General features: G+C 30.4%; 1 protein-coding gene across 3 annotated transcripts; it reads right to left on the bottom strand.

The window, feature by feature from the left end:
- Positions 1-4049: 4049 nt before the first annotated feature.
- On the bottom strand, positions 4050-10255 carry LOC120082509 (malonyl-CoA decarboxylase, mitochondrial). 3 transcript variants are annotated; one of them, XM_039037708.1, is made up of 16 exons: positions 9935-10255; positions 9689-9765; positions 9510-9600; positions 9244-9370; positions 8959-9142; positions 8446-8590; positions 8281-8371; positions 7801-7859; positions 7648-7725; positions 7172-7255; positions 5894-6075; positions 5660-5788; positions 5490-5562; positions 4925-5010; positions 4460-4544; positions 4050-4371 (listed from the first exon to the last, which is right to left on the bottom strand). In XM_039037708.1, the coding sequence occupies exons 1-16, from the start codon at positions 10019-10021 to the stop codon at positions 4339-4341; spliced, it is 1611 nt and encodes a 536-aa protein (XP_038893636.1). In that variant the 5' UTR covers positions 10022-10255; the 3' UTR covers positions 4050-4338. The 3 variants fall into 3 exon arrangements, with proteins under 3 accessions (XP_038893636.1, XP_038893637.1, XP_038893634.1); XM_039037706.1 differs by having other exon boundaries at positions 4091-4371; positions 9689-9789; positions 9935-10254; XM_039037709.1 differs by lacking the exon at positions 9935-10255 and having other exon boundaries at positions 9244-9359.
- Between the last annotated feature and the right edge of the window lie 2875 nt (positions 10256-13130).

Here is a 13130-nt window from a genome sequence, read left to right as displayed (position 1 = left end):
ACAATGTTTTTCCAAATGAAATGTATAACAAGGTGTACATTGATACACTCGAGAAAGTTCAAAGCTCAAATTGATATAATTATTAATTCATGATTTAAATTAATACAACACCTAAAGTTTAGGAGTACAAATTGATATTTTTCGTAAAATATTCATATAAGAATTTGAGTATAGTTCAATGAACAAAATACTAATTATCATCCTCAAAATTGATAGTTCTATCTCTACTCCACGTTGAACTCTCTCTCTACATATATATATATGGAGAAGAGAGTTCATATTTAAGGAAAAGTTACGGTTATAAGATAGGAGATCGAACTTTCGACTTCTCAAGAGTATGTCAATTACTATTGAGCTAAGTTTACTTTGATAAAAAAAAAAACATTCAATATATGACCATTAGAATTGAAAATGAAATATAACAAGTTGCATCTTACAAGTAGTACTCTACATATCTAGATAAATAGACAGCTATTAATTGAATTAAATCTACAAAGTCTCTCAACTTGATCAACCTATCTCATGGGAAAAAAAAAAAAAACTCTATTTTGGAGCAAAATCATTGAATGTGACCACCACAATGTTGCCACTCTTCAAAATCATTGGATATACATTTGAAATTTGCATACCTCTTATATATGTTTGTACATATTTAAATATAGGAAAATTACATTTTTAATGTGCTCGGTCTATAAGTTCTCAAAATATATATTTTTAGTCTTCTAATTTTTAATAATGTGTGCATTTAGTCTTTGTTTTGTAAGAAATATGAAAACATAAATTTGTAAAAAGAGATTTAATAAAAATAGAGTTTTACTTTATGTTTTTAGAAATATGTATTTGGTAGCAGAGATTACGAAATTGAATTATAGTTTAAATAATTGTTTAAAATGTGTTTGATACTATTATATATATATATATTATATATATATATAATAAAATTAATTGTAGTTACTCACTAAATATTAGTTAACAATATAAATTATTATTAATCTATTTACGAACATGGTTGATGCTAAATTTTTAATTATTATTTTGTAATATTCTATAATTTATAATAGGTTAACATAATACATATTTTTATTTTTAAAAAGTAAAATGAGTTTATTGCATGACATACTGTTTCCTAAATATTTTTGTCTTTATTTAATATAAGTTTGCATCTTTAAATTCAAAATTCAAAATCAAACTCATATTTACTTAACTTAATGAATCTAAAAACATGAAATAAAAAACAGTAGAACGTGACATTTTTAAATTTATTCTTAATGAGTCAGAGAACTAAAAATATACATTTTGAAAATTGGGGTGTTTGGTGACCCGCAATGAGATGAGGTTGTAATGTGATGTAATAAAAAAAACTCATTTTGATTGAGCATTTCGAGTCCAATTTGTAGTATAAAATTCATTTCGTTCGACATTTTTCAATCCGATCCTCTTTTTTTATCTTTTCACACTTCCACAATCTCTTTTCCATTTTATTACTCGCGTTTTCTAACACTTTTATGGTGTCTAGTAATTCTAACCCAAAGTGTTTAGATAGTTGAGATCGCAACTATTATTAAAAAATTTAGGATTAAAAAAATAATTCACACTTAAATATATCATATAGTCTCTTTAATCATAGGCCCAACGAATGAAAATTATTGGCCACATTTTTGCGCCACTCCAATAAATTTTTCATGTGGAATTGCCGTAGAGGATAGGACTTTTTCAAGATTCATGCCGTTGAGATTTTCTTTTCCCTTCATTTTAATTATTATTATTATTATTATTTTTGTTTGAAAATAATGTAATATATTTGGGTTTATTTTTCATTTCACTTTCAAAATTATTTTCCCAATGGGATTGTTTATTAATGATTTTGTTGACAAGTATGAAACGGTTGGTGGCATAACTGAAGGCATAAATAATAAATATCCACCAAAATTTTGTTTTTTCTTAAAAAAAAACGGCCACCAAAATCAAAAGGGAGGATAGAGTAGGTGGCTTTACCTACTACTTTATTTTGTTTATGAAACGAAAGCAAATGTGATATTGAAAATTATTATTTTTATTATCTCAAATTACATTTAGGCCTTTTTTTTTTTTTTTTTTTTTTTTAAATACTACTTTGATTCTTATGCTTTGGATTTTGGTTCATTTTGGTCATTGTACTCTCAAAATATTTATTTTAATTCTTATACTTTCAATTTTTATTTGTTTATGTTCTTAAACTTTAAAAAAATGACCATTTTAATCTCTAAAAAAAATGAAATGAAAATGAGGGGATCAAAATAGTTGTTTTTTCAATTACAATGACTAAAATGAACCAAAGTTAAAAATATAAGGACCAAAATGAACTACAACTCAAAGTATAAGAACCAAAGTAATATTTAAATTTTTTTTTTTTTTTTGGTTGGAAGTTTGGTTTTCATTCTGGTAATTATTATACGAAAATATTATTATTATTATTATAAGTTTTGATTTCTTTTAATTCATATAAAATAAACTTATCTGGTTTTAGTGTCTTTATTTTTTATAACGTTTATAGAATCCAAATCAAAATTTAAAATTCAAATAATTGCTTTCTTTTAAAAATAGATTTGGCTATTTGACAAACTAAAAAAAGAAAGAAAGAAAGAAAATGCGAAATAAATGTACTAAAAAAGAGTGAAAAATAAATAATATATTTGATAAAACAAAAATCTCCCAACATTGCCTCAAAATTAATGTTTTCAAGAAGGCTAAAGCCCAATCAGAAAACAAAGAGCCCAACAAGGCCCAAATACAGAGGCTTAAGCCCTCCAAGCAAGGCCCAAAAAAGGCTTTTTAATAGGAATTTGCAATGAATATCTAAAACGGAGGTTTGTGTTTTGATAGATGTCTAAAAATAGATGATTTTGAAAAATGGCGTTTTGTGGATTGTTTTCAGCATTTTTCATGGATTTTTCCAACATTTTTTTGGCAATGTGAAGCTAGAGATTGAAGACGGTAGCATATAGATATACAATCATGACATTTAGATCAAGATTGATACCAAATCTGTAGAAAAAGAGGCGCTAATTAGAGTTCAAAGATTAACGTGGTCTATGAATTGGCGTTTTCGTACCGATGATGATAAGAATGTGTTTTAGTAATAGAAGTTATTCATAACTGAAAGACGGGTTTGAATCCTTTTGATTAAGGGTATCTATGGGGTAGCGGGTATTTATAATCGTCGATGCTTTGATTTTTGTTCGTAGAAGGTAATGATGCAATGTTTTATTTTCATTAGAAAATGTATTTTTTGTTCTGTTTACTTTGAATTTGTTACTTTCATGGAGACTACATTGTTTTATTATCTTTAATAAACATATTCTCGTTTCATATATTGTGTATCTGTTAGCATAACGTATAGAGGTCGTGCTTTATTTTGTTATTAACAATTGTAATTTTGATTTCACGGATTATTTATTTTAGTTTCATATAGGTAAAAGATGTAGAGACTATACTGTGTATTTGTATTTGTTACTTTCAGTGTTTTGTTCTCTTTTTTCTTTTTAATTAAAATTTATAATTATGACTTCACATTGAATGCAGTTTATTTTTTGTTTTCATATCGAATTTGCTGTTTTTCACTTTCATACCACACTTAAATTACTGACTTCACGTAACTAATTTTTATTTTCATTAAATCTTTCTTCATTTTCGTTTATTTTGAATTATTAAATTAGAATTATTCCCATTAAATAGTGTAATTATGTTAATTGTCAGAAAGGGTATATCTATCGGATGTCCTGCTCCCACATATGGAGTTAATTGATCAAATTTGAAATTTTTAAAGTTTATAGTAACGATCTCTTTTGTACAATTTCTAAAAGAGCGAGAACCAAATAAATATGCTTTTTTATCAAATCAAGATTTTTTTTTTCCCATCTACTTATCATAATATATTTTACTCTACTTATTCTTGAAGAATTATGTGATAGTTTTTTTTTTTTACTACGACAATCTTTCGAGAGAGAATTTTATTTAGATAATTTCAAACTTACTTTAAATGGAATACAGTAAGAATAACTATAGATCACTAATCAATTATCTAAATTTATTAAGGATTTATGGAATTTTAATTAATACAACTTAGGATGTAAATTGAAATTTAGCGATGGAGTTTTTTTTAATAGAATAATAAAACAGTATTTTCTCCAAATAAATGGCATATTCTAATGATGTTAAACCAGTGGAGAGCAAAAAGCCATATCTTATTCTGTAATTATATCTAACTTTCCCTTCCCAACACAAACAACAATGGCAGCAGAGAAGAATAACTCATCTTTTGAGATGGTGAAGTGCCAATTGGTTCTTCCAGGAATTTGTCTACTCTGTAGATTCATCCTTCAACTTTTTGGACTAAAAACAAGAAAATGTCAGTAAATATATGATGAACAACCATCTGAATAAGATTGGTCGACATACATGATCTTAATAAGAACTCTACCTCGACGTAACGAAGAATGTCAGATGAGGAATGTATTTGGCCAGTGCTGAAATAAGAATGAGCATATTCTTCTATCTTCTCCATCCTATAAAGTCAATGGCCATCAAATATTCATGGTCATTTTTTTATTTGAAATCCAAAAATAGTTGGATGTTGATGGGAATGTTCATAGTTGCAATTTGAGAATGTTTTACATAGTTACATGATTAAGTGGAGAAGAATCAATCCAGTTTCTTTTTTTTTTTTTTTTTTAAATTTATAAAAACAACTTTGATTGAGATAAAAATGAAAGAATAGCATACAAAAAAAACCAACCCACAAAAAAGGAGTTCAACTAAATGTCGGGACTCCCCATAAAAAATAAAACCTATAAAATAGTTATAGAAGACCTTCGAAATCAAAGCCTAGACGGAAACGTTAAATCTAACAAAGGACAGAGGCCATACAATGGTTGAAGGAGAATACCTATAAACATAGTTCACCATTATACCTCCACTTTGAAGAAGGCCTTTCTCGGATCGATCTGCCATCCAGTTAAGTCTCTCAATCATCTGTTCCACATTTAAAAAACCGTAAGAGCAAGCAAAACCTCACACCTTGAGGACATGATCTGTTACTTTGTGCATGTGTTGCAGTGATTTTGAAATAGTAAAAATAACTTTTGTCATGTTTAAAATTACTATGAAACACACTTTTAATCACTTAATATCAATTTAATGTTTTATTCTACTCTTTTAGACGCATTTTCCATAGTATTAAGATGAATTTTTAATGATTTAAAATCATTTTCTAAGTGATTTTTAATGAATTAAAATCATTTTGAAATCACTCCCAAACATGTCATTCTATTGATTTGAGTATAACACGACTACTTAAACAGTAGAAAATCATTTAAAAAAACACAGCACACTTCCAATAATAATAAAACGTCCAAATGGGTATCTTAGTTTTGTTATTTTGTAAGAAAAAAGGATAAGAAAAGACTTAAAGAGAAGTCTCCTTTTCTGCAAGTTGAAGGCAAGATACGTACTGCTCCGTTTTGCAAGTGAAAGTTTGCCACAGAATCTAGAGCTTTTCCTCTCTTTTTCTCTTCCGCAAGATACCTGAAATCAACCAAATGGCATAATTTATCATTTGGCGTTTCATTCTCTCCTATACCAGGTCTACATAACCTTAATCCATAAAAACTATAATCTATACCTGACACACAAGCGCATTAGAGGATGTTTTAATGCTGATAGCAATTTCGTTGAACTGGTCCACTCGTGGTTTGACAAGGTCAATAACCTAAACATGACCTCCATGCCATTCTTTCCAGTGACAAAATCTCTGCAAGACGTCAACAAGGAATGTCAGTGTTTTGGCGGAACATCAGTAATCATTCTTTTAGAAGCTGGAAATGGAACAAATGATATATGATATGAATTCTTTTACTGTGATGATTCAATGAGCACTCTTTCCTCCTCCGGTTCAAGAATATTCTCCCAGAAAGTGGAGGCAGATTCATCTCCAGATGTACGTGATCCAAACTCCATTTCACCTAGATTTGGTTGAGATGCCAACTTTGATAGGAGCCACTGCATGAAACCTGGGATTGGACTTAGAGTTGCAAATGTCTGCAAAAGATATACCTCCAAATTAGTGATTACTCCAAGCAAAACAACTAAGTAATTGTGAGATTTAACGGGAAATTAAACTTCAATAAACAATGATCAAATCTTCAATCAATACAACAGATGAAGAAGATATTTTAAATTGCTCAATTAAAACTGTATTTCTATCAACTTGAAGGAACTTATAGATGCACCCACATAGGAACCAAATTTATAATTAACCTATCCTCTTATCGTATTAAATTTTTATAGCCAAAATATCCTCTTATCATGTTTTTTTTATAGCCCAAAATATCCCTTTAGTTCTCAACCATTCTGTACCCTCTTCTCCTTTCCTTTTGTCTCGTCCTCCGCCTATCTCTCATTCTGACTCTCCTTCCCTCTATCCCCCTTCACAAGAGGATGGAATTCCTTATGAAGAGCAAAGTTTTTCTCTAACATGAAGAGGGCTTCAACTTCCCTTGAGGTGAGAGATATGAACAATTTTGAAATTTAGGCGGCGTTTGGGCCAAGGACTATCCTAGGACTATAATAACCATCTCTTGCTACAGTGAATACTATTTTGTAATCCCCAATTAGCTTCAGTCATTATTATTTCCAAACCCCAATTTGCTACAGTATTTACTATTTGCTACACTTTTTACTATTTTACATTCATCAACTTTTTATTATTTGCTAAAATGTTTACTATTTCCTTCTCAAACTAAAATTGTTTACATCTCAAACACATACTATTATAACCCAAACTAAAATAATCTACACCCCAAATACAAACTACTATAACCCAACTATAATAACGAACTCCTTGCCCCAAAACGCCCCCTTAGTGAGTAAAGTCAGAATCGGTCGCAGACAAAATACGGTACAATGAAAGAATAAACAATGAAACCTCCTCTACAGCCACTTCCTACAGCCTAAAGAAACCACCATCCAAAGTAACTTCAAATGTTAAAAATTCAAGCAGAGCATCGATAATCAAAGAAATAACAAAATTACAGAGTTCAGCCAGATTTCTGTAAGAGTATTCACATGAGGTCTAGCAGAAATTTTTAGTTCAAAATTTGCCATGATCTGGGAAAATAGTCTAGAGAATACATACATTGATATATGGCATGTCTCTCTTCACAAGTGTTATTACTCGTTTAATGAGGAACTTCCCAAGATTAATTCCTGATAAGCCAGGCTGCAGAATTTCAATGGTTTAAGATCAGAATGTGAATAACGAACCAAAGATCATAAGCTTCTCGTTAGCCAATCATATTCGACTATATGCCCGTTTAAATTTCTAGATTGTGTTTTACATAATTGTAACACAAGTTTCAATTAAGAAAATGAAGAAAACTGGAAAGAAGCAGATTTTTTAAGAGAACTGAAAAGGAACATATTTTCAAAACAATATATGGAAATGTTCACTAAAAATGGCAAGTGCAACTGATGTCCTACCAATATTGCATTGGAAGAGGGAAATGCTTTTCAGACGGCATTATGTTTACACCTAACAATATATTTAATGTCTTTCCACACTATTTTAATCCTCTTATTTTTGCAATAAATAAGATCGGAACTTATACGTACCTTTGTAGAGGATATAGAGTAAAACAATGCACAGGTTGCTTCACTTTCAGGTATTGGGGGAACATCCCATAAAACTTCCTACCCAACAAGGAACAACTGAGTGATACTAATAACAAAATAAATAAATAATAGGTTATAGATGCAGGAAATAACCTGTACTGTCTGAGCTACATTCTTCAAAAGTGCAACTTCAATAAAAATAAGAGGTTCACCTGGAGAAAAACTTGAGATTATAATGTATAATATGAAATTAGCATTGCAACATAATTCCATTCTTGTTCTGTACCTAGACCCATAATTTCTGCATAATATACCTAGTAACACATCCACAAACGACAATAGAAGATGAATATAAGGATCTACACAAGTATCAAAGATTGAGCTTAAATCTTTCATTATTTTAATAATCATGGAGTCTCCATCCAAATAATGCAGACAATCAATAGGAAATTTTCCAACTTAAGTACATAGATAATGACGAGCATACTCAGATTTCCTAATTTGGGAAGTCTTCAAAGTTTTTCAGAGGGATAATTTGATAATACTTGTATCTTAACTATAATCAGCCGATGATGCAGGCTATAACTAGCAGCAATAACCAAGAGCAGCACAAGGGGGAGGGGATAAGTAAACCTGGTATTGCCGGGTGTAGATATCCAAAACAACGTCGACCAACTCCCAGCCTTCTCTTAAGATCGATAAGGTTACTGATTGGATGCACAGCCTGTGAAAGGATTTTAACAAATAAGCATAAGGCATAACGAAAGGCATAAGAATGACCAAGGGAAGAAAATACACCTCATAAGCTACAATTTTCTCTAGTAAAGAAGCAGGGTCATCCCAAGTTATTTGGTGAAGCTCCAAGACAGCAGGACTGAGCCACATACTAAGTTTCTCCTTTAAGTAGGTATCCAGTGCCCTCAAAGACGCAGTGTTTTCCTCTCTGATAAAACAAAGTCATAAAATCATCTTTTCTGAAAGAAGTGTTTCCAGTTCTCAAGCTTCTACTAGTTCAATATTTTTTTAATTTAACAAAGCTTTGTTCAGGAGAACTGAACCACATTCCGAATTTTTCTTTATAGTAGGTATCCATTGCTCTCAAAGACACAATGTTTTCCTCTCTGATAATACAAAGTCACCGTAGTACCTCTTCTTAAAATTGGATCACCTATTACCAGATCACTATTTTTTAATTATTTAAAAAGACTTTTTGTTATAACACTCATATTTTCCAACACTTCAAATGGCTCCCAATTAAAATTAGATGAACCAATCGAGAAGAAATGAAAATAACATCAACCATAATCTTACGCGAGAATAGAAAGAATATCAGCTCGTAGAATGGACAAGAACCCCAGCCCACCAGGATGTGTATTAAGCCGCTCAAAAAGAACTTCATAGGTTGGTTTTAGAGCATGCCTCAAATTGCGCTCAAGATGGTAGAAAGCAGAAAGCGGGGTGTCATCTTGTTGGCCAGTAGATTGTGCATTATCACCTGAAGCCATGAACTACTGATCCAAATCAGTCTACAGTCCTATACCTACCACTACCATTAATACATTGTATTTAAAAGAAACAAAACAAAACTAGTCTTACCACTAGGTAGTTCAAGACCAAGATATTGCTTCATCAGATCACGAACTTGTGTTCGATTGAAGTCGTACTCTTTGGCAAGCAGGAGAAGTAATTTACGGCGGTTCTCAAGAGAGAGACTGAAATAGCCCTAAGTAATTAAGAAGGAACAGGAACTTTTACAAACACAAAAACAATCACATCTAAAACTAAATCCTGACTTCAACCCATTGAAATACAACAAGAAATGTGTAGAAATTACAACAATCTAGTTGCATATATAGACTTGCCTTGGAAAAATCATTAAGCATGGCATCTAGACCTTCCATTTTCTTCATTGAAATAGCCGAATGCATCCATCCACGAACAATATCAAGATCTCTGACAACATTGATCATAAATGATCTTTAGTATGTCCGGATAATAAAGTACACAACTTGTCTATTCTAGTACATAAATTTTCAAATACCTTTCTACGTTGCCTGAGATATTAAGCCGATTCTGGGCTTCGTCCAGGTTATGTTCCATTACACGTCCACTTGATTCCTGCGGATTAGATTGAATCTGATTCTGTATAAAGAATCATATAACTTGTTAACAACGGTACATATATCAGTCCAGAATTTCCTGAATTCTCAAGAGGCAGTGACCCTAAACGATACTAAATTAGGAAGTGCAATTAAACTAAGATTATAAATGAAAATGACGAACATACAGGAAAAGGGGATAGAGAGAGCTTTGTGAGATCGTTGTTAGGTCTCATCTTGGTTCGCATCAAAATTGCCAATCCTTTCTTGTTCATACTTAATTAAAGATTGGATCGAAGCTTCAAACAAGACCGGCGAAGAGATTGAGAGGGATGAATGTCGTAATCCTTCTTTGCTTCTGGGTTCGTTCAAACTTCATTTTCAAGGATTGGGCCATTTTCTTTACACTGAAAGCTCCCAGAGACTTGAATTCTTCCCTTCCCAAGCAGCAAAATCGATCTATCGCCTTTCAGAAAACAGTGTCTTCGAATCCATGGGAATTTATTCATTCGTTCCTCTCCCAATGGCTTTTTTTTTTTTTTAAGAAAAAAAGGAAAAAAAAAAAAAAAAAAAAAAAAAACTTATTGGTTCCTTGATTTTAAGGAATTTTAATTCACAATGGATTTCAAGAAATATAATGATTTTAAAATCAAAATGATTTCAGATTTCGTTTTAAAAACTTTTCTTACTAAAATGCTCGGATTTTATTCGATTTCATAGTATTTGAAAGTAAATTAGTTAGGCTTCAATTGTTAACCGTTTTATTTTGAAAGTTAAACCTATATATACTACTTCAACCTCTAAATTTTTTCTTTTATTATCTACTTTTCAATGATAGTTTAAAAAATCAAGTCAACTTTTGAGAACTAAAAAAATAGCTTATAAAAAGTTATTTTTATTTTTGGATTTTGGCTAAAAATTCAACCATTGTACTTAATAAAAATGTATATCATGGTAAGAAATGTAGATGATGTAGGTTTAATTTTCAAAAAGAAAAACAAAAAACCAAATGGTTATCCAACAAGGCCTTAGTTAACCTCATCAAATTCTAATTTTCAATTAACACATAAGTCTATATTAGTAAATTCTTAATTTTCTTTTCTTTTCCAATTACCATCCAAACACAAAATATTAAATACATTCATTTCAAATCTTTTTTGAATCCAAACGAATGATAAATTGATAAAATTTGAAATGTGTTATAAAAATAAAGAGCAAAACAATGTGCAACAGAAACATAGACTTGGAGAAAATAAAAAATTAAAATTAAATAATTAAAGAAAATTATAAATATGGAAATTTCTCACCCATGTGTGTGCTCTTTTAAGTTCCAACAAATGCCACTATTTATAGGTCATTTGTAGGATGTGATTTTACATGGACACTAAGCATGTGTAGTTACAAGGCATATGGAGAACATGAAGATTGACACGTGGGGAGATAGAAGAGTGACAAATGGCTTTTAGGACACTAAGGATTGGACATCTATTTTTGTAATATATATATATAACACTCTCCCTTAGATACCATCATATATATGAAATATGCTTCGTAAAACCTTACTAGAAAAAAACCAATGGAAAAATAATTTTAGTGAAGGAAAAAGAATACATATTTCATATAATTTAATAATTTTAAAAGAGTACAATATATCCTCCCCCACCCATGAAAATACCATTTGAGATATCTGAATCGCCACATTCCAATTTTGTGTACCAAATTTTCAAAGGTTTCGATAGGTAATGTCTTTCTGGCTGATCCTTCCAATAAATTTGTTGTACAGTAATGTCGTCATTTTTTTCAAGATCATAAACGTAGATAGCTTTAGTGAAATATGTTTTGTTCTGTCTCCTTTGACATATCCTCATTTGATTTAGGCTATACATGTGTTATCTTCGTATAATATCGTTGGAAGATTTTTATTAGAAGACAAACCACATGTTTTACGAATGTGTTGAATCATTGATCTTAGCCATACACATTCTCAATTAGCCTCGTAAATTACCATAATTTCAGCATGATTTGAGGAAGTGGCAGTTATGGTTTGTTTCACTAATCACAAGGATATAGCAGTTCCTCTCCATGTGAATAAATAATCTGGTTAAGATCTAGTTTTGAATGGATCAGATAAATATTCAGAATCTGCAAAACCAACTAGATCAAAATAATAAATAACCCTATATCAATCATTCATCTGCTTAATTTCATTCCAATGTCTTTTCATTGGAGAAGAACTGTATCCATCTAATAAATTAATCGAAAATGTAATATCTGGTCTTGTATTATTAGCAAAATACATATGTACACCAATTGCACTAAGATATGGTACTTTAGGACTAAGAAGTTTTTCATTATCATCTCTGGGTCGAAATATATCTTTCTTTACGTCCAGTGAACAAACTTCCATTGGAATGTTTAATGGATGTGCTTTGTTCATATAAACCTATTCAAAACTTTTCCTGTATAAGTTGACTGATAAACAAATATCTCATCTGCTAAATGCTCAATTTAAGATCTAGTTTTGTGTAGGTCAGATAAATATTCAGAATCTGCAAAACCAACTAGATCAAAATTTGATTTATTTGAATAAAATAACCCTATATCAATCATTCCTTTGAGATAACGAAGTATATGCTTAATTTCATTCCAATGTCTTTTCATTGGAGAAGAACTGTATCCATCTAATAAATTTATCAAAAATGCAATATCTTGTCTTGTATTATTAGCAAAATACATATGTACACCAATTACACTAGGATATGGTACTTTAGGACTAAGAAGTTTTTCATTATCGTCTCTAGGTCGAAATATATCTTTCTTTACATCCAGTGAACAAACTTCCATTGGAATGTTTAATGGATGTGCTTTGTCTATATAAATCTATTCAAAACTTTTCCTGTATAAGCTGGCTGATAAACAAATATCTCATTTGCTAAATGCTTAATTTACAAGTCAAGTCATAATTTTGTTTTCCAGAGATCTTTCATCTCAAATTCTTTCATAGGATATTCTATTGCCTTTGAAAGCTCTTTAAGAGTTACAATTATATTTAAATCATTAACATATACAGTTATAATAGCAAATCCTAACTGTAATTTCTTTATAAAAACACATGAACATATTGAATTGTTTTGATGTCCTTCTTTCAACAAATATCCAACCAGGCGATTGTACTACATTCGTCCTTATTGTTTTAATTCATATAGTGATCTTTGTAACTTTATTGAATACAATTCTTGAGAACTTGATTTATATGTTCCAGGTATCTTAAATCCTTATGGGATTTTCATATGAATGTCATTATCAAGAGATCCATATAAATATGCTATGACTACATCCATAAGGTGCATGTCCATATTTTCCTACCCAGTCAGACCAATTAAA

Source organism: Benincasa hispida, chromosome 8 (genome assembly GCF_009727055.1).
Source record: "Benincasa hispida cultivar B227 chromosome 8, ASM972705v1, whole genome shotgun sequence".
NCBI classification, from domain to species: Eukaryota; Viridiplantae; Streptophyta; class Magnoliopsida; order Cucurbitales; family Cucurbitaceae; genus Benincasa; species Benincasa hispida.
Note: the sequence above shows the minus strand (reverse complement) of the source record. Positions and strands in the feature narration are given on the sequence as shown.